The sequence below is a fragment of the Colobus angolensis genome, unplaced genomic scaffold (genome assembly GCF_000951035.1).
Source record: "Colobus angolensis palliatus isolate OR3802 unplaced genomic scaffold, Cang.pa_1.0 Scaffold100, whole genome shotgun sequence".
NCBI classification, from domain to species: Eukaryota; Metazoa; Chordata; class Mammalia; order Primates; family Cercopithecidae; genus Colobus; species Colobus angolensis.
The window spans coordinates 9,351,167-9,371,575 of NW_012110920.1; the positions used below are offsets into that span (position 1 = coordinate 9,351,167).

General features: G+C 37.7%; 1 protein-coding gene across 1 annotated transcript in view; it reads left to right on the forward strand.

The window, feature by feature from the left end:
- Positions 1-6: 6 nt before the first annotated feature.
- PPP2R5A (protein phosphatase 2, regulatory subunit B', alpha) overlaps positions 7-20,409 on the forward strand; it is a 74,498-nt gene continuing 54,095 nt past the window's right edge. The window contains 1 exon segment of the mRNA XM_011938537.1: positions 7-232. Coding sequence (XP_011793927.1) covers positions 52-232 — 181 coding nt within the window. The 5' untranslated portion in view covers positions 7-51.

Consider the following 20,409-nt stretch of genomic DNA (forward strand, 5'->3'; position numbering starts at 1 on the left):
CCCGTGCCTTGCAAGCAGCAGCCGGAGCTGCCAAGCGCCAGGGCCGCGGAGATGTCGTCGTCGTCGCCGCCGGCGGGGGCTGCCAGCGCCGCCATCTCGGCCTCGGAGAAAGTGGACGGCTTCACCCGGAAATCGGTCCGCAAGGCGCAGAGGCAGAAGCGCTCCCAGGGCTCGTCGCAGTTTCGCAGCCAGGGCAGCCAGGCAGAGCTGCACCCACTGCCCCAGCTCAAAGGTAAGCTCCGATGGCGCAGCCCTGGGAGCGAGCGCAGGGACTGGCAACACTTGCCTCTGCGCAAGCAGAGCCATTTCCTTCTGGGCTTCTCTCAGCTGGGACTCGTAGTGTGTGAGCCGAGTTCCTCACGTTGCCTTGGCGTCCCCTCACCCCCTCCTCCTTATTCAAACAGGTTTTCTGTGAAGTCTTGACTCTTTCCTTCTAATTCTCACCTGAACTCTTTCCATCCTTGGGGAGGCCAACACCCCTCCCCACCTGCGCGCTTGCTTAACCTGCACTTCCTATTTTGCGTCCCGCGAGGTAGAGCCCTTCACTCTTCTTCCAGGTTTGCCCTTTCCCGGTCTTGCTTTAACAACCGCACGAACCTTCCCCGACCTTCACTTTCCCGAGTGTCAGCTCCTCTGTTCGGCCACTTTTAGCTAGTCCTTTACTTTTACAGTTATAAAGCCGTGTGCACCCACCCTCTTCTCAACTCCACTTCCCATTGATTGCCCCTAAGAGTCATCAGACCAGGAATCCGAATGCAAACATCGGCTAAGAGTTAGCTGGCCTTTGGATGTATTTATAAAGAAAAAGCCTAAAAATTTGACCAGTGTAATATCTTATTCACTGGATCGTTAGGTTTAAATGGTATCCTGTAGCTCAAAGAACAGAAATATTTAAAATATTCTGTTGTCTGAGATGATACACATGGTCTATTTGGAAATATAAAGAAGTAGGTAGTGTTGCTTTGCAATTGAATGGGAACTTAGTTTGCCAGGCAGTGATTCCAGGGACTTTGTAGGTTTGTACAGGAATTCAAATTGGTATCCGTGCCTAATGCCTTGCAGGAGAACTTGGCACTCTTTTTGGCTCACTTTTCCCACTAGAATTAGAGGATTTTCGATATTGTTTCCTGGTGTTCTAGTTTATTCTTTGTGTATTACTCAGTATGTTTAATTAATGTCCTTGCATTTTATGAGATACAAATGATGGAACAAGATGATAATGCTCCTACATTTTTAAATAAAATTTGCAACCTGACGGAGATCCATATCATCAGATGTTCAGATTTTTCAATTCATTTGAAAAAGCTGCAGCATCTCCTTCAAGGCCAGTCTGGTTCTCATTTGTCTTTGGGCCTGTGAATCCAGCCTTAGTTTAAAGGAGTCTAAAGAAAACCCAGATCAAATCACAGTTGACCTACAGCAGCTCCAGAACCCTGTTGAGACCCTACCTTGCCCTGACTCTTGGAGTGCTTCTAAATCATGACATCTCACCGTTAGAATCAAACTGGCTTTTGAAAAGAGGTTTTGAGATATGATTAGTCTGTGTTATCGAATTTATCATTTGATTGCTCTTTAGCATACAAAAATTGTTAAAATTACATAGCAAAATGGTAGACTGTAATGATAGGCATTGCCAAGACTTTAATTCTTGAATGATGTCATAGCTATAAAAGAATATCGTCTTTGCTATTCATAGATTTTAAATTTTACACTTATTTAAAATATCATAGTTTTTTTACACTACTGATTTTTTTTTCCCATTAAATTGTCAAACTATGTAGTTTGAAGGTTTCGTGCTAGGGTTATTTCATAGTTATTTAATTTGCTTTTTAGTAAGATATTCTGAATGTTTCTTAGTGTTGTACTTCTTAATAGTATACTTTAATAAAAATAATTGAATATTAAACATTTGGTTGTTTTCAGGCCAGGAGATGCAGCTTTGATACGTTTTGCTTTTTTTAAATTTTGTTTTATTTTATTTTATTTTATTTTTTTGAGACGGAGTTTCACTCTTGTTGCCTGGGCTGGAGTGCAATGGCACCATCTCGACTCTCTGCAACCTGCGCCTCCCGGGTTCAAACAATTCTCCTGCCTCAGCCTCCCAACTAATCTCAACTAGCTGGGATTACAGGCATGCGCCACCACGGCCCGCTAATTTTGTATTCTTAGTAGAGATGGGGTTTCACCATGTTGGTCAGGCTGGTCTCCAACTCCTGACCTCAGGTGATCGAGCCACCTCGGCCTTCCAAAGTGTTGGGATTACAGGCGTGAGCCACCGCGCCTGGCCACATTTTGCTTTTAAAAACCTGGCAAAAATATGGATAGAGTCAGTAATCATCTAAGTTATATGAAGTAGGGTTCAACAGGTTGAAGGTGCCATATACTATTTGGTCACTAGTAAAGAAAAAAGTAAATTGGAACTTTACTTTAATTGTAGATATTTGCATGAAAATACAGTATTCATCATAAGGAAAATTATGTATTCAGGATAAATTTATGCAAATTTAATTGAGGAAATAAGACCCTTACTTGGATTACAAACTAATAGGAACAACTTCTTTTACTCCAGATGCCAAAATGCTTGAAAGTGATTAAAAAAAAAAAAAGACATTCAATTGCTTCAATTGGAACTTTGGCAGTGTACTTGATACCACAGTGTTGTGTTTTTTCTGCGAGTGGTAGTTTTTTCCATTTGTGGCCTTCACAAAAACAGTGGAAAGCCCTTTGGTATGTGTATGAAAGAGAATTTTCTTCCTCCTCTGAAATACCATCTTACTGTGGAGTGATTCAGATATCCATGGACTCCAAGATCTTTTAAGTGTTTATACCAGCCTGCTTGTGTTATACTTTGACCGCATGCATCTGAACTGGAAAGGTGCCGACTAGTTTTCCTCAAAGCATAGTAAGGATTAACAAAATAATCCAGCCTTTTCACCTGTAAGAAGTATTTGTGCAAAATCATTTAGTAAGGGGGTTGTAGGATTTTAATGGCAAAAAGGTTCAGAATAAATTGTTCTATAATTGAAAGTATTTAATAAACAAGCCTTGTTAAAAGGCTTTTCAGTCTGTTTAACCTATTTTGTTTAAGATTCTGGAAGGACTGATTTGGTAAAGTAGTTGATGCCTTACATTTATATCAATGCCTTACATTCATATAACATTTTAGCATTTTAAAATTATTTTACCTTAAAAATTTTCTTAAATTATAGAACAGTATTGTTTATACCAAGTGAAACAATCCAAAGATGTGTAACCCTTAATACCTGTGTATCTCCTGCTTTTTCACACCTAGTAAGGGTAATATTGTTATTTGATAATCCGTGGCTCAATGTATTTTTACAAACATCCTATTCGTTGGGTCATCCCTGAACTTTTTGCAAGATCAGTAGTCCTGTTTTATTGATGAGAAAGGTGAGGCCTAAAAAGTTTTCTGGCCTGTAATTACTTATCTGGATGATGTTGCAACTGACACTGGGACCTAGGTTAAACGATTTCAGTATTTGTGCTGTTAACTGTTTTACGTAAATTTGAAGCAGTGTGATAGAGTTGGGTCTTTGGGGTTAGTCCTGGGTCAAAGGTAAATTTTTAATCTTTCTAAGTCTTTTTCATTATCTGTAAAATGGGGATAATGCCTTCAATCTCCCCAGGCCTGTGGGGATTAAGGGAAATAATTTAAGTACCTAAAAATAGGCAAAGAATGTTAGTTCCCATTCTCTTAAATATTTGAAAATCCAGATTAAAAATATCTTTAAATGAAGGATTATTAATAGGATAACTTACTTAAATAGTAAAATTTCCTAGTGTATTTAAAGTGTGATTTTATTTATAATCAGTTTTCAGATATGATTTATGTGAAGAGCAGCTGTAACATCTTTCAGCATGAGTGTAGAAATGGAAATAGGATTAAGTCAGACTCTTTAAAATATTAAAAGTTGTGGTAAGATTTTTTTACCAAGCGAAGAAATCAGACTAACCAGTAGAATTGTATAGATGGGCAGTCCTCATAGGGGACAGCCAGGAAATAAATAGCAAGATCAAGCTGAAACTGGCTTTGAGATTGAATCCCGTTCAGAAGAGGTAAAACTTTCCCGAGTAGCACTCAGATTCTTTGTTGGTTCTTTCTTAGCAACTGGGTCCCACTGGAGGTATTGAGATCAGTAATAGTGGTGTTGATTGCAGTGCTTTCTTACCTTTAGGGGGTAAAATGTGTGTGTTTTCTAGAGTAGGTGATCTAAGGTAATTGTGGAACAAGAACACTGACATTATCTTAAGTTCTATAGCTAAACCTTTTTGTGGAGAGAAAATAGTACTACTCACTCAACTTTTAAGGTTTATAGATCTTCTCAAAGTTACTATCATTCCATCTAAACACAATTGGGATGCCATTAGAGGAGAGTTCAAATTCATCTGAAGATGTTAAGAAAATTGTTTACAAAGGGAAATAACATTTTAGTCATTTTAGGACTATTTTCTGAGATATCTCTTCTGGAAGATTTATTTTTAAAAAACTTAAAATATTTTTAGGATATACTTAAGAGAAATTGCAGATAAAGTGATCACTGCTAGTCGTCACATAAAGGAAAAACTTTTCTATTTAAACCTATTTTAACATCTTTAGAATTCCTGTTTAGGATCATCTCTTCCTTCCTTCCATTTTATTATCTTATCTAATTGTTAATTGTGGATTATTTTATGAAGTGTCTAACTGAATAAAGTGCTAATCCAATAAAATGTATTTGGTAAAATAATGTAACCATTGTAGTATGTTACTGTCATGTAAACAGTAGATTTAAGTTGTCTTCCTACATGAGTGATGACTCATTCCTTTCAGCTTCAGTGTAGCCATCTTCACCTGCAAGAATAACATTTTTCTCTTGATAAAATTACAAAGATGAATTAGTCTTTAAGGAGTTATTGCTGCTTTTGATTTCAAAGACAGGTTTACTAACAAAAATAACGTATTTAGATTTTTGTGCTTCATTTTTAAAAGTTAGCTTTTTGTAAAAAGCTGGGGATAAAGACTAGTTTGTTTTTATGTGTTTAGCACTGTGGTTCCCAATACTGGCTATACCTGGAGAGGTTTTTTTTTATTTTATTTTTAAATTTTTCTTTCAGACTGAGTTCTCTCGCTCTGTCCCCAGGCTGGAGTGCAGTGGCACGATCTCTCAGCTCACTGCCACTTCTGCCTCCCAGGTTCAAGCGATTCTCTTGCATGCACCACCATGCCCAGCTACTTTTTGTATTTTTAGTAGAGATGGGGGTTTCGCCATGGCTGATCAGGCTGGTTTCAAACTCCTGACGCCAGGTGTTCTGCCTGCCTTGGCCTCCCAAAGTGCTGGGATCACAGGCGTGAACCACTGCACCTGGCCTATACCTGGAGAGTTTAAAACAAAACAAAACAAAAAATCAATACCTGGGCACATCCCCAAGAGACTGTAGATTAATTGGCCTAAGGTAAAATCCACTTACAGTATTTTTAAAAGTTCCCAGGGTGATTCTGACGTGCAGCCAGGATTGAGAATCACCGGGTTAGCATTGTCTGTCTATTGATTTAATTCATTAATTGAGACTTTGTCCTTTTCTCTCTGATACTCATGGTTCATTACCCAGCCTATTAACATTTCCTGCCCTGGCTTCACCTCCTGCTATTTACATTTCACTCTCTTAACTTTGCTGCCCCCTATGGCTTATTAAGTACTTTCCTGAAGGGGAGATAGTGCCATTAGATTCTGGAGTTTTAGATATGATGGGATGATTCTATTGGTTTGTTGTCATTACCGTAATTAAAGCCCAACTATTATTTGATTTAAGGTGGTCAATTTTATTTTCTCTGTGATTTTTGGAGCTGGCAAGTAAAAGAACATATACAGGTTTGCTTAATTTTAATCCCATCGTTCAGGATAATAAGTAATGATTTCAACCACTTTGGGATATCAAACTAGTTTCCTCTGTATGCTCACAACACTGTTCTGTTTCTTGAAGATCTAGGCCTGATACTACCGTTGTGTGTGTTAAATACAAGATATTGAACAAAGGAACTATTCTTGAACTTTACTGCATTTTGGTCATGCCTTATTTTTATTTCACATCAAGAAATGTTTTTCTCCAGAGTGTTTTCGTGTCTATCTTCTAACTTAATCTTGACCACAGCTTTTTATCGAAGGTAGGGCAGTGAGAACTCAGGGCTGCTTATATTCCATATTCCTATTTTGTCTTTGTCTTTTCTGATAACCAGTTTGAATGATACTTGTGTTAGTTGATTTGTTGTTTGGGTGGGTGTTCAGTTGTTGTGTTGTGATGCTCTCTCTCCAGAATGAGATGGTGAATTTTTCCATGAAAGCGGAAGTCGTTATCTGTTTTTTCAAATCCTGTTAAGGTACCAAATACAGTATTTTGTGCACAATGTGGTCATAGAGACAGAATCACTGTTTTGATGAAGAAATTATCTGTTGGTTTTCTTCTAGTCACCCCTTCTCCTTTGTTGATTGTGCTCCTTTTAGTGATGTTTGGTGCTGTCTACCAGAGATTGATTCTCTTCTGTTTTGTTTTTTGGTTTTCTGTATTTTCTTGAAACAGGGTCTTGCTCTATCACCCAGGCTGGAGTATAGTGGCACAATTATAACTCACTGCAGCCTCAAACTTTTGGGCTCAAGCAATTCTCCCAAGTAGCTAGGACTACAGGTGTGTGCTGCCACACCCAGCTGTTTTTTATTTTTATTCTTGTACAGACAGGTTCTCGCTATGTTGCCCTGACTGGTCTTGAACTCCTGGCTTCATGTGATCCTTCGTCTTTGGCTTCCCAAAAGCTGGGATTACAGGTGTGAATCACTGCCTCACCCAGTTTTTTGGTTTTAATATATTTATGCCTAAAACTGGTTCAGGGTTATTTAAAACAGGGGCATCCAAGGGAGAGAATACAGTCACGGGTTCTTAGTTTCTGTTTTTGGTTGTGCCAGTAAAGCCCCTTCCTCATCCCTCTTTTCTGCTTATCACTAGAGACAGAAACTAAAAACTATGGCTTCAGGATGCTAAAAGCCTAAAACAAAATGAAACAGAACAACAACAACAAAATAAGGTGGGTTGGACAAGCTTGATTTAAAGTAAATGAATTCTGGGTCCTTAATATCTTGGCAGTAAATAGTAAATGTAGGTTTAAAGCAAAAGGTTATTTGTATTTTGCCAATGAACAGTATGAGTGACATGTAACATTATTGAGTGATTTGTTGCTATGAAAGTTACTGTATAAAATGTGTGAGGAAAAGTAATACTGGGTTGACTCCTAGACGTGGACTTGTGTATATAAAATAGCTGAAACAATTTGTTTGCAGTAATTTCTAAGTTTGAGATGCAATCTTTTTTTTATAAGGATGTCCTTGGAGGGAGGTAAAAGGAACAGATTTGAAATATATAATTACTTTTAGTGTATTATTATGTAACAAGGAATCTAAATGCTTTGCTGAAAGAGTTGTACATGACAGACTGGGATTATGCAAAATAAACTCTACTTCTCTGAGCAGGATGTTGACTAATAAGCAGTTTCAGGCCTCGTTTTTATATCTGTCTTTTTGAACTGTTACCTGAAGGATTTTATTTATGTGGCCCTTTTAAGTGAGTAATGAAGAATTTTAGAAATCCTGTAATTTTGATTGGGTTTCCTGAAGAAACATACTGGGACTGTTTTTTTTTTTTTTTTTTTGGTGAGGGTAGTCTAACTTGGATACTGAAGACAAGGGATTTCTTGGAAACACACTCCTCCTACTGGAATGGTGATGCTAATTGCAGCTACTATAACCTTACTGTGTGTTATATCTAGTTGAGCTTTCCAGTGCTGAATGGGATCTCAGAAGTCATTCTGGTTTAGCCTCCGTTGGGAATTGATTTCGCTCTTGTTATTCTAATAAATATCTTGCCATTTCATCAGAGAAGTTTTCTTTAAGGTAGGGAGGAAAGTATCAAATCTAAAATTGTGTATTTTTTCAGCAGAACGCAGATTTTAAAAAATTGTATATTTTGTCTAATTGGTTTTGCCTTCGTTTCACATTGTGTCAAGGATATTCCATAATTATGGCTATTACCGTAAATCAATGATTGTTTGAACTCATTGTTAATCCCCTGCCTCTGAATTGATAAAAGTGAAAAAGGTGAGACAGTTTTTGTTATAACTGCTGAATTTTGATTAGCAAAACTGAGTAGATTTTTAAAACAACTTTTCAGACAGGCTTTTCTAAAGAAAAATATCTATTGAAGTTAAAAGTAAAATAAGACATAACTTCTGTAGGAATATGTTTCTGATTTTACTAAAACAAATAACGACAACAACAACAAAGTTGCCCTACCATTTTTCTTTAAATTGGCCAGAGGCAAAAGATTTTGTTTGCTGTGAAATTAGACACACACTTTATTTTCAAAAATCTAGTACTGAAATCTTTTCCTTTCTTTGGTTTTCCATAGTGCATAAAATTTTGGTGAACCACTGCAGAGATTAAAGCTTAGTGAAGTGAATAAAATTATGAATGCTTTTTCTTTTCAAATTTAATGTCTTTAGGAGTTTATAGTTGGTGGCGAATACAGACTTGTAAGCAGGCAGTTTCAAGTAATGTGATAAGTGTCATGATAAGAATAAGCTCTAAAATGTTAAGGGAGTAGGTGAAGGACTCAGTCCTGTTTTGGTATGGGAGGGGAGAGATTAGGGCAAGTTTCCTGGAGAAAGTGACAGGTAAACTGCCATCTAAAAGGCCAGAAGGTGTTAAGCCAAGATAGATGGGCTAAGAGGTCCACCCAAAGGACAATCTATGAAGACCCAGAGGTAATTCAGCATAGTATATTTTGGGAATTACTAGCGGTTTATATAGCTGTGATCTAGAATATAGGTTACATTCTATATCTCTGTGATACATCACTAGAGAAGTGGAACAACATTTAGGGTCTAGTGCATAGTCTTGTTGCTATGTTGAAGAATGGATGTAGGCACTTTATTGCATTTATACCTTACAGTACCATGAAGAGTGTATTGGGAAATGAGAGTGAATAACACTAGTGAGGATACTGACACGGTAATCCAGACAAGAGATAAAGGTGCTTGTCCAAGTGGGGATGGGGTGGTATCACAGGCAAAATCTGGTGAGAGGGAACAATCAACGATGATACATTTCTAACTTGGGCAACCGGATGTATGATAGCAGTTTATTGAAAGGGAAAAAGGGAGACATTAGCTTTGGCAGGAGAAGATAATGGTTATTTTTTGGACAGGTCGAAGTGTCCATGGGAAATTGAAGTGAAGCTGCCTAATAGGAAGGTGGATTATTTGGATATGAAGCAATATGCTAGAGGTAATTTGAGAGTCTTTGGCTTATACGTGGCATTTGAAGCACTTGAAGTAGAAATGACGTCTACTGAAAATGGATAGAATGAGAAGACGCCAAGGAATACCAACATTGAGATAATGGGTAAGGGGAAAAGGTACAACCAAGAGCCAAGACAGACAGCTGGAGTGGGGGCCACAGAAGACAGGAGAGAGTGGAGACGAGGCTGTCAGGGGAAGAGAGTCTTTACAAACTGGAGGATGGATGGGGAAAGTAGTAACAGTGGATAACTGTGGACAAGCCCAGTAAGAACTGAAAAGTTTCCATGGGTTTGTTAGTCTTTAGGCAACATTGGTGACGTGAGAGGTGTTTGGAGGACTGATAACATGAAATGAGATTTGTGTAAGGTGGATAGTGAGTGGACCTTGTAAAAGCTGAATGAGTAAGTATGGACAACTCTTTTAGAAAGTTTGGCAGTTAAAAATTACTGTCGCCGGGCGCGGTGGCTCAAGCCTGTAATCCCAGCACTTTGGGAGGCCGAGACGGGTGGATCACGAGGTCAGGAGATCGAGACCATCCTGGCTAACACGGTGAAACCCCGTCTCTACTAAAAAAATACAAAAAACTAGCCGGGCGAGGTGGCGGGCGTCTGTAGTCCCAGCTACTCCGGAGGCGGAGGCAGGAGAATGGCGTGAACCCAGGAGGCGGAGCTTGCAGTGAGCAGAGATCTGGCCACTGCACTCCAGCCTGGGCGACAAGAGTGAGACTCCATCTCAAAAAAAAAAAAAAAAATTACTGTCTCTACTGGGTAAAGAATGCATTGTAGCAGAACAAGATTTTTAGGAGGACAAGTTACGAGATTAATAAGCCAGGTAAGACATTACGTTACTTGGGCTAGGGTAGTAACCCAAGATAGAGACAGAAAGATGCGTTTGAGATATATCTTAGATAGGACCTTGTTAATGAATTGTTTGGGAGGAGATGGAAAGGCAGAGGTGTAGGAGTCCAGGATAACTCTCTCGGATGCTTTAGCTTGGACACCTGGGTAGATAGGAATGTGTTCCACCACCGAGAAAGGAGTACACTGGAGGGGGAACCAGGTATAGAGGGAAAATCCAGAGTTGTATTTTGGAAATTTTAAAACTGAGATGCCATTTAGAAACCCAGTTGTAAATATAAAATAGACCACTGCATATGTGAATCAAAGAGTGCCCATTTGGTAATTTCTATGACTTCTAAACAGTAGGGTATATTCTTTATATTAACCTTTAATGGCCTGCCAAGACTTTCAGATTTGCTTTTAAGAAGGCAGTGATAGTTTGGGTTGCTGGCCACATAGTCTCCTGGCCAAATTGGGATTATCTATTCCCTACTCAATAGAACATCTTCTGTGTACACTGCATGAGAAGATGTCATTGTTATGTGCATGAAGAAGATCACAAAATCTTGCTGGGACAAGTTGCATGAATAAGGTTACTTAAAGTGCCTGCTTTTTGTCTTTAGACTATAAGTGCTTTGAGACCCAAGAGCCATATCTTCCTACACAGCATTTAAGATAGTCAGTGCTGTGTTATATTTATTGAATGAAAGAATGAAGCAAAAGCTGTTAAACTGATTGAAAGAAAAACATCATTTTATATCATAAAATAATTTACAATTTTAGGATGATTTATAACTGAGTAATGTTTACCTGCAACACTAAACTGGTTAGCATTTTATGGATGAAAACACCAAAACCTAGGTAGGTTACATTCTTGTGCCAGTCATGTATGACTTGCTCTTCTCAGTTGGTTGCTGATTCCTCTGTTAAATGGAAGATGTTTGTTACCTGGACTGAAGCAAAGTTTAGTACCTTATTTCCTTAGAGTGCAACTGATAAATATTTATAATTGAGAACCTTATCAAGAGAAATATGTTTTTTTTTTTTTTTTGAGACCGAGTCTCACTCTGTCGCCCAGGCTGGAGTGTAGTGGCACAATCTCTCCTCACTGCAACCTCCGCCTACCGGGTTCAAGTGATTCTCCTGCCTCAGCCTCCCAAGTAGCTGGGATTACAGGCACCTGCCACCACGCCTCCCTAATTTTTTTTGGTATTTTTAGTAGAGACAGGGTTTCACTATGTTGACCAGCCTGGTCTTAAACTCCTGACCTCGTGATCCACCCATCCCGGCCTCCCAAAGTGCTGGGTTACGTGTGAGCCACGGCACCCAGCCAATACGTTTCTTTCTGATAACTTGAGATGAGATTTGCATAAGGTGAGTAGAAATTGTATAAGCTGAATGAGTAAGTCTTCAGACCATAGTCTTTAGTGTAACTAAAGACTAAGACTAAGTCTATAGACTATATTCTTTAGACCTTTAGGCCTTTAGACTACAGGTGCTGGGCAAGTAAGCCAGTATTCAATGTAGATTTTTCTAAGACCCTTTAAAGCAAGGGATTTTTGTTTCTTAAATTCTTCTGATATAAAAATGCTTCATTGATCTTCTTTGAGGTCTTCTTTTTAGCACTGTCCTTTCTCTCCTTTTTAGGTAACCTAAAGTTTTTCTCAAAAAAATATGAGAGCATTTGTTTTATGAATGAGTACTGAGAAATAAGATGAAGTGAATTGTTAATCATTCAGCACATTTGTGTCACAGTTAGATTTTGGAGTCAACACTCAAAGTTATAATGATCTGTAATTAACTTGAAGAAATTATTATAGATTATCAAGAACTGATTAGAATGTACTTATTTTTGCCTCTTTTGGAAATGTTCGGTATATTCCGGTCCCCTTTTACAGAAAGTTTTTGAAAACTTTTAAAATACTCTTCCACATTAGCATAGTACTATCTTTCTGATCATTTCTTCTCAATTTGAGAGAGGAAAAAAGTTAGGTAAAGATAACAGAGACTTGGAAATAAAAGTCAGTTGGGTTAATCTACCACTTGACTGATTTTATTCTTCCACTAAAACTTCCAGACAAGCTGAAATTAAAGTTAGATATCATTTCCTCAAATAGTTTTCCACATGCTATTTGTGCTTCCAGTGAATGAACCAACCTAATTTTGAATCCAGAGTGAACATAAAGTAGCAAATATAACAATGAAGTGCTTTTAAGATGCATTTATTTCCCACAGTCACATTGCCTTCATAAGACTTTTTTTTTTTTTTTTTTTTTTTCGAGAAAGGGTCTTGCTCTGTCCCCTGGGCTGGAGTGCAGTGGTTTGATCTCCGCTCACTGCAGCCTCCGCATCCTGGATTCAAGCAGTTCTTCTGCCTCAGCCTCCCGAGTAGCTGGGATTACATGCTCCTGCCACCACAACTGGCTAATTTTTGTATTTTAGTACATACAGGGTTTTGCCATGTTGGCCACGCTGGTCTTGAACCCCTGACCTCAAGTGATCCGCCTGCCTTTGCCTCCTAAAGTGCAGGGATTACAGGTGTGAGCCACCGCACCCGGCCCATAAGAAATTTTGATTATTCCTGTAGGAAAGGTAAAAATAACTCAGCCTTCACCTAGCTGCCGTGTATCTAGTAATTGGTTTTGGTACTTCATCTGTTTTGATAATCTATTTTTAATTTGGATCACCTGGATACTCCCTGTATATTTTTAAGAACTAATTTGTTTAAGATCTAGAGAAGTAACTTCTCCTATAGAACAGGAATGACTATTTTAGGTTATAATACAATACTTGCTGTGAGTCATAAGCGAATCTCAGTTTTCATGGTTTTCTAAAATAAACTCATTTAAAGAATATGTAATGGGAAGTGTCATATTTTAAACTACCCCATTATGTATTATTTTTGTAAAAACTTATAGACTCACTGTTAAAACAACTCAAAGGAGAATCTTACAATGGTAGAAAGTAAAAATTCCCACCCAGAGGAAATCTCTCTTAAATTTTTGAGCATCTTCTCATATTTACCCGTGAGTGGGATCATACTGTGTATATTGTTCGATAGCCTATTATTTTCTCTTAATAGAATATTACAAATAGCAAATTTCTGAATGAAAAATATTACAGTCAATTTAGAATTGTTTGTGAATAAAAGTTTTTATTTCTGGAAATACTGAACCAACTCATTTGAAACCTTGATTATAAGTTTCTTATGTTTAAAGGAAAGGAGATAATTTCTAAGAGCACTAGTATTTAATTTCATGGAGATTATGTGTGAATCTCTTGGAAAATCCAATTTAAAGAATGTGCTGTTTTAAAATATGTATATAATATTTTATGTAATTTTCAGGGTTCTTGGATTTCCCAAGCCCATCTATGCTGAATGGTAGAAGGAAGTGGGATGTCTGTAGAGCTTAGGTTCTGCTCTAGAGAATTGAACACCTTGTTTGTTTTTGTTTGTTTGTTTGAGACAGGGTCTCGCTCTGTCACCCAAGCTAGAGTGCAGTGGTGCAATCTTCTCACTGCAACTTCTGCCTCCTGGGTTCAAGCAATTCTCCTACCTCAGCCTTCTGAGAAGCTGGGATTACAGGTGCGAGCCATCATGCCTGGCTGATTTTTGTATTTTTAGTAGAGACAGGGTTTCGCCATGTGGGCCAGTCTGGTCTCGAAATCCTGACCTCAAGTGATCTGCCCACGTTGACCCCGCAAAGTGCTGGGATTACAGGCGTGATCCACCATGCCCAGCCCAGTTAATTTTTTGAAATAAAAAATAGCAGTAGTTGCGGATATACTTACATTTGAATGGTAATTGATTAAAGCATAGAAATATTTATGTTCTTGAAAGTTTTAGTACTGTAGGGGTTTTCTTAAAATAATGCATACATTTGTATATTAGAACATTATCAAACTGGTAGTGTGTATGTATTCAAATTTCCTGAAATGTGATGTCTACAATTTTTTTCCCACCATTTTCAATTTTAATGAAATCACAGAACCTTAATAAGTCATATTTAGTCACAGTGCTGTGAATCATTTGTTAATAAATGTTTCCATTGTTACTTTATATTAGCCTGCTCTCTAAAGTTTCAAATAAAAGCTGATTTTAGATTTTTAGTTATTAATGTTCTAGGGGTATTGCCAAAAAAAGCTACATGTCCTATATTCTGTGCCAGTTTCTTAAATTAGAACCTTGGATTGCATCCTCAGCGTGTCACTGTAGTGGTATTGCTGGGTTGCTATGATACAGTGCTTGTTCTATAATTTGTGGCATGAATCCTATATGAGATCTTACTTTAGATTTCAAGTATGTTAGCAGCAGTAATTAGGGATGTTTTCCTCTAAGGAAAATTATAGCTATAAAATTATTATTTGTTACAAATGATACCTGCTACTTCAAATTATTTATCATTAAATATAGAGGATTAACAATGGACAACTTGAAATAACTTGGTTGTCACCTCAGAAGTTTATTTTATCACTGACTTAATGAAGATGGGCAAGAAAAGGAAGGCTTTATGATAATGAATATATTAAGATTTCAGTGTTCTTCTACTTGGTATTTGAAATCTTGAGAAAAATGAATAGAGATTAGATTTTCTGGGAAGATGCATTTGAAACAGTACAAGCAAAACTGCATTACAGGGGGAAAACTACAAATTATCTTACTGTATGGTATTAAAAAAAATTCGGTGAACTGTTCTTAAAACCAGCCCTCTGTGATCATCTTAATAAGTTATTATTACTACCTCTTTTTCATTTTATGTGTTGGTTTTGGGATTTCATTTACATGTTCCTTGAAAATTTTTATTAATCTAATTTAGTATTATAAGTTACAGGCAGCATAAAGACAAAACTAGTGGATTCTATGTATGTGTTGTATAGACTGGTGGTGGAATGAAGTTTATGTGATTATTGGTCAGTGGCATTGCTGCAGTTGATCTTTAAACTTTTACTGTCTCTCAGCAATGTTTTGGATATTTGATATGAAAGTGTTTTAGAGACCAGAACTGGACTAAATTTTTTAAACAGCTCTATTGAGATATAATTCATATACCATGTAATTCCCCATTTAAAGTATACAATTCCATGGCTTTTAGTATATTCACAGACATGTGCAGCTACCACCACAGTCAATTTTAGAATAGTTTCATCATCTTAGAAAGAAATCTCATGCCCTTTAACTATCACCCCCTCTTCCTTTCGGGATTCCCTGAGCAACCATTAATTTACTTTCCGTCTCTAGATTTCCCTATTCTGGACATTTCATGTGAATGGAGTATTATAATATGTGGTCTTTCATAATAGACTTCTTTCGTTCACTTTGCATAATGTTTTCAAGGATTTATTCATGTTGTAGCATGTGTTAGGACTTCATTCCTTTTTATGGCTGAATAATATTCTATCGTATGGTTATACCATGTTTTATTTATCCATTCCTCAGTTGATAGACATTTCAGTTCTTTCTACTGTTTGGTTGTGAATAATGCTGCTATGAACATTTGTATACAAGTTTTTGTGTGGACGTATGTTTTCATTTCTCTTGGGTATACATGTGGGAGTGAAACTGCTTGGTCATAAGGTAATTCTGGGCTTAGTCACTTGAGAAATTGCCACAGTTTTTTCCATAGTGGCTGCACTATTTTACACTCCCACTTGTGGTATATGAGGGTTCTCATCGCTCCGCATCCTTACCAGTACTTCTCATTTTGACTTTCTGATTATAGCCATCATAATGAATGTGAAGTAGTATCTCCTCGTGGTTATGATTTGCATTTCCCTAATTACTAATGATGTCAAGTGTCTTTGAACATGCTTATTGGCCATTTGTATATCTTCCTTGGAGAAATGGCTCTTTAGATCCTTTGCCCACTTTTGAATTGTTATTTGTCTTTTTATCGAGTTGTAAGAATTCTTTATATATCCTGATATAAATCCCTTGTGTCTTTTCACTTTCTTGGTGGTATCCTTTGAAGCACAAATGTTTTACATTTTGATTAAGTCTAAATTCTCTTTTTTCTTGTTACTCATGCTTTTGGAGTCATTTCTAAGGATCATTTCCCAAATATGAGGTTATGAAGATTTACCCCTATGTTTTCTTCTAGGAATTTTATAATTTTAACCTTTACATTTAGGTCTTTGGCCATTTTGAGTTAATTTTTATATAGGGTATGATGTAAGGATTCAAATTCATTCTTTTGCGTGTAGCTATCACATTTATCTCCGCACCACTTGTTGAAAATACTTCTTTCCCCATTAGATGGTCTTGGCCTTTTTGTTGAAAATTAGCAGATGGTTTTATTTCTGGATTCTCAATTCTGTCCCATTGATCTATATGTCTGTTCTTGTGTCAGTACTACACTGTCTTGAGTACTTGTTTTATGTAGTAAGTTTTGAAATGGGATAGTGTGAATCTTCCTACTTTGTTTTTCTTTTTCAGGATTGTTTCAGCTGTTATTGGGTTACTTATAATTGCAAAGGTTAGGTTTCCGATTTAAGATCTTTTGTTCTTTCTTATATAGACATTTACAGCTATATCTTTCTAAACACCCTTAAATTTTGGTTGTGATGTCTTCATTTTCATTTGTCTTAATGTATTTTTAATTTTCTTCTAGGTTTCTTCTTTGATCCATTAGTTGTTTAAGAATCATTGAATTTCCAAATATTTTTGAATTCCCCAAATGTGTTTTAACTTCTCTTTTTTAGGAGAAGGGGTCAACCAGGTGCGGTGGCTCACGCCTGTAATCCCAGCACTTTGGGAGGCCGAGGCAGGCGGATCACCTGAGGTCGGGAGTTCAAGACTAGCCTGACCAACATGGAGAAGCCCCGTCTCTACTAAAAATACAAAATTAGCTGGGGTGGTGGCACATGCCTGTAATCCCAGCTACTTGGGAGGCTGAGGCAGAAGAATCGCTTGAACCTGGGAGGTGGAGGTTGAGATGAGCCGAGATCACGCCATTACACTCTAGCCTGCACAACAAGAGCAAAACTCTGTCTCAAAAAAAAAAAAAAAAAGAGAGATGGGGTCTTACTGTGTTTGCCCAGGCTTGAGTACAGTGACTGTTCACAGATGCTATAATAGTACGCTGTGGCCTCTTAACTCCTGGCCTCAAAGGGATCCTCATTGCCTCAGCCTCTCAAGTAACTGAGCCTATAGGTTCATGCTACCAAGCCCCGCCCCAGGTTTTTTTTTTGGTTTTTTTTTTTTGAGACATAGTCTCACTCTGTTGCCCAGGCTGGAGTGCAGTGGCATGATCTCGGCTCACTGCAACCCCCACCTCCCAGGTTCAAGCGATTCTCCTGCTTCAGCCTCCTGAGTAGCTGGGACTGCAGGCACACGCCACCATGCCTGGCTAATTTTTGTATTTTTAGAAGAGATGGGGTTTCACCGTGTTGGCCAGGCTGGTCTCAATCTCCTGACCTCGTGAGCCACCCTCCCCAGCCTCCCTGAGTGCTGGGATTACAGGTGTGAGCCACCATGCCTGGCCCCCAATTTTTTAATGTTACTGATAATCTAGCTTCATTCCTTTGTGGTCAGAGAACATAGTTTGTATTTCTGTTCTTTTGAAATTTTTGAGGTTTTACTATCTGGTATGTGGTCTGGTCTGTCCTGGGGAATGTACCATATGTGCTTGAGAATATATATTCTCCTGTTGTTGGGTGGAGTGTTACATAGTGAGTATAAATTCTATAGTGTTCCATAGACACCTGTTAGGTGTAGTTAATTTATGTATGTTCAAAGTCTTCTGTCTCTTCATTGATCTTCCACCTAATTGTCCTATTCATTATTGAAAGGGGGTGTTGAAGGCTTCAACTATTATTGCTTTTGAATTTTCTGTTTCTCTTTTTGTTTCTGTCAGTCTTTTTTCATATATTTTGGTACTGTGTTAGTAGGTGCAAATATGTTTATAATTGTTACCCTCTTCCTGAGAGACTGACCCTTCCATCATTACAAAATGACACTCTTTAGATAGGAGATAAAGAGTATCTTTATATAATGATATTTATATCTAAATAAGATATAAGGATGAAAAATAATATATATTCAAACAACCACAAGAAAACTGAAGTGGCTATACTAATGTTAGGAATAACACTCAAAATCCTAAGGAAATTGAATACTTGAACAAAGGATTCTTAGCAAAGCAATTTTACTTATGTGCAGAGGGGTGCCTCCCTGGCCAGTTCCATGAGAGCACACCTGAACAAAGGGGCAACAAAGAGCCTTTATTCCTGACGCAAGTCCTGCCCCGAACCCTTTCCCCATTGGCCGGGGTCGGGTTGTACAATCTAAACTAATCCTGGTTGGCTAAACATTTTATTTTTTTTTAGATAGGGTGGGAACATAAAGGAAAGTGAAGGGAACAGGGGAAGGGGTGTCTGTAATGAGCCAGAAAGTTAGTCCTCCTTCCAAATAAGGAAAGGAATGTGAGCTGGTACTGATAACTCTTTGTAGTGTGGAGGGCCTGGGCATTTAACAAAGGCAAGAAGGGAAAAGGAGAAAAATGGAGAAAAATTGGGTGGGAGGTAACTATGAATTAAAGAATAAAAGATAAATAGGATTATTTGAAGAGAAACCTCCTCATCATATCCCACACTAATATCAAACAAAACAGACTTTAAAAATATATGTAGTTTGATATATAGCCATGTCTGTGTAAGATGTAAGAGACAAAAGTTTTTAAAGTCGGTTTTGTCTGCATATGTCAAACACTTACCTATTTTTTAAAGTCTGTTTTATCTAATATTGGTATAGCCATTCCAGCTTTCTTGTGGTTGTTTACATGATATATTATTTTTCATCTTTTTATTTTCAATCTACTTGTATTTTTAAATTTAAATTGTATCTTCTGGAGACTTAGATCATTTTTAAAAAATTCAGTTTGACAGTCTCTACCTTTTGATGGGCTTGGTTAATCCATTTACATTTATTTACTTATTTATTGTTTGAAACGGAGTCTCACTCTGTCTCCAGGATGGAGTGCAGTGACACAATCTCCGCTTACTACAACCTCTGCTGCCAGGGTTCAAGCGGTTCTCCTGGCTCAGCCTCCCGAGTAGCTGGGCTTACAGGTACCTGCCACCATGCCTGGCTCATTTTTTTTGTAGTTTTTAGTGGAGACGGGATTTCGCCATCTTGGCCAGGCTGGTCTTGAACTCCTGACCTCGTGATCCACCTGCCTGGGCCTCCCAAAGTGCTGGGATTACAGGTGTGAGTCACCGCACCCCTCTGGTTAATCCATTTACACTTAACGTAGTTGTTCATATAGTTGGATTTATGTCTGCCATTTTACTTTTCGTTTTCTCTGTACCTCATGTCTTTTTTTGTTCTGTATTTTTTTCTATTTTATTGTATTATTTTTCTGTTTTCCTTAGTATTAAGTGAATGTTTTCTAATGCAGCATTTAAACTTGTGTAATGATTATTTTTCACTACATATTTTTGAAGTTTTTTTTTTTTTTTTTTTTTTAGTGGTTGCCCTTAGGTTTATTATATACATCTTAACTTGTTAGAATCAGCTTCAGATTTATACAGGCTTTGTTCCAGTGAGATGTAGAATCATCATTCCTATATACCTCTATTTCCTTTCCTCCTTTTTTGTGATATTAGTGTTATATAATATCTATTAATGTTACAACCCCAAGCATATATTGTTATAATTATTACTTTACCATCAGTAGTTATTTCTTTTTTTTTTCTTTTTGAGACGGAGTCTCGCTCTGTTGCTCAGGCTAGAGTGCAGTGGCGTGATCTCGGCTCACTGCCAGCTCCGCCTCCCGGGTTCACGCCATTCTCCTGCCTCAGCCTCCAGAGTAGCTGGGAGTACAGGTGCCCGCCACCACGCTCAGCTAATTTTTTGTATTTTTAGTAGAGACGGGGTTTCACCATGTTAGCCAGGATGCTCTCGATCTTCTGACCTTGTGATCCACCTGCCTCGGCCTCCCAAAGTGCTGGGATTACAGGCATGAGTCACCGCCCACAGCCAATAGTTATTTCTTTCATGTAGCACAACTTTCCTCCCACCACCTCCTTTGTGCTGTTATTAGCAAATACATTATATTTCCATATATTAACCGTCCAATGATACATTATATACTACTATTTTATGTAATGGCTATTAAAATCAGGTAAGAGAAGAAAGAAAACTCGGCATTTATAATGTACTTTGTAATTACATAATTACTTTTACTCGTGCTCTATGTTTTTAAATATAGATTTCTTTTTTTTTTTTTT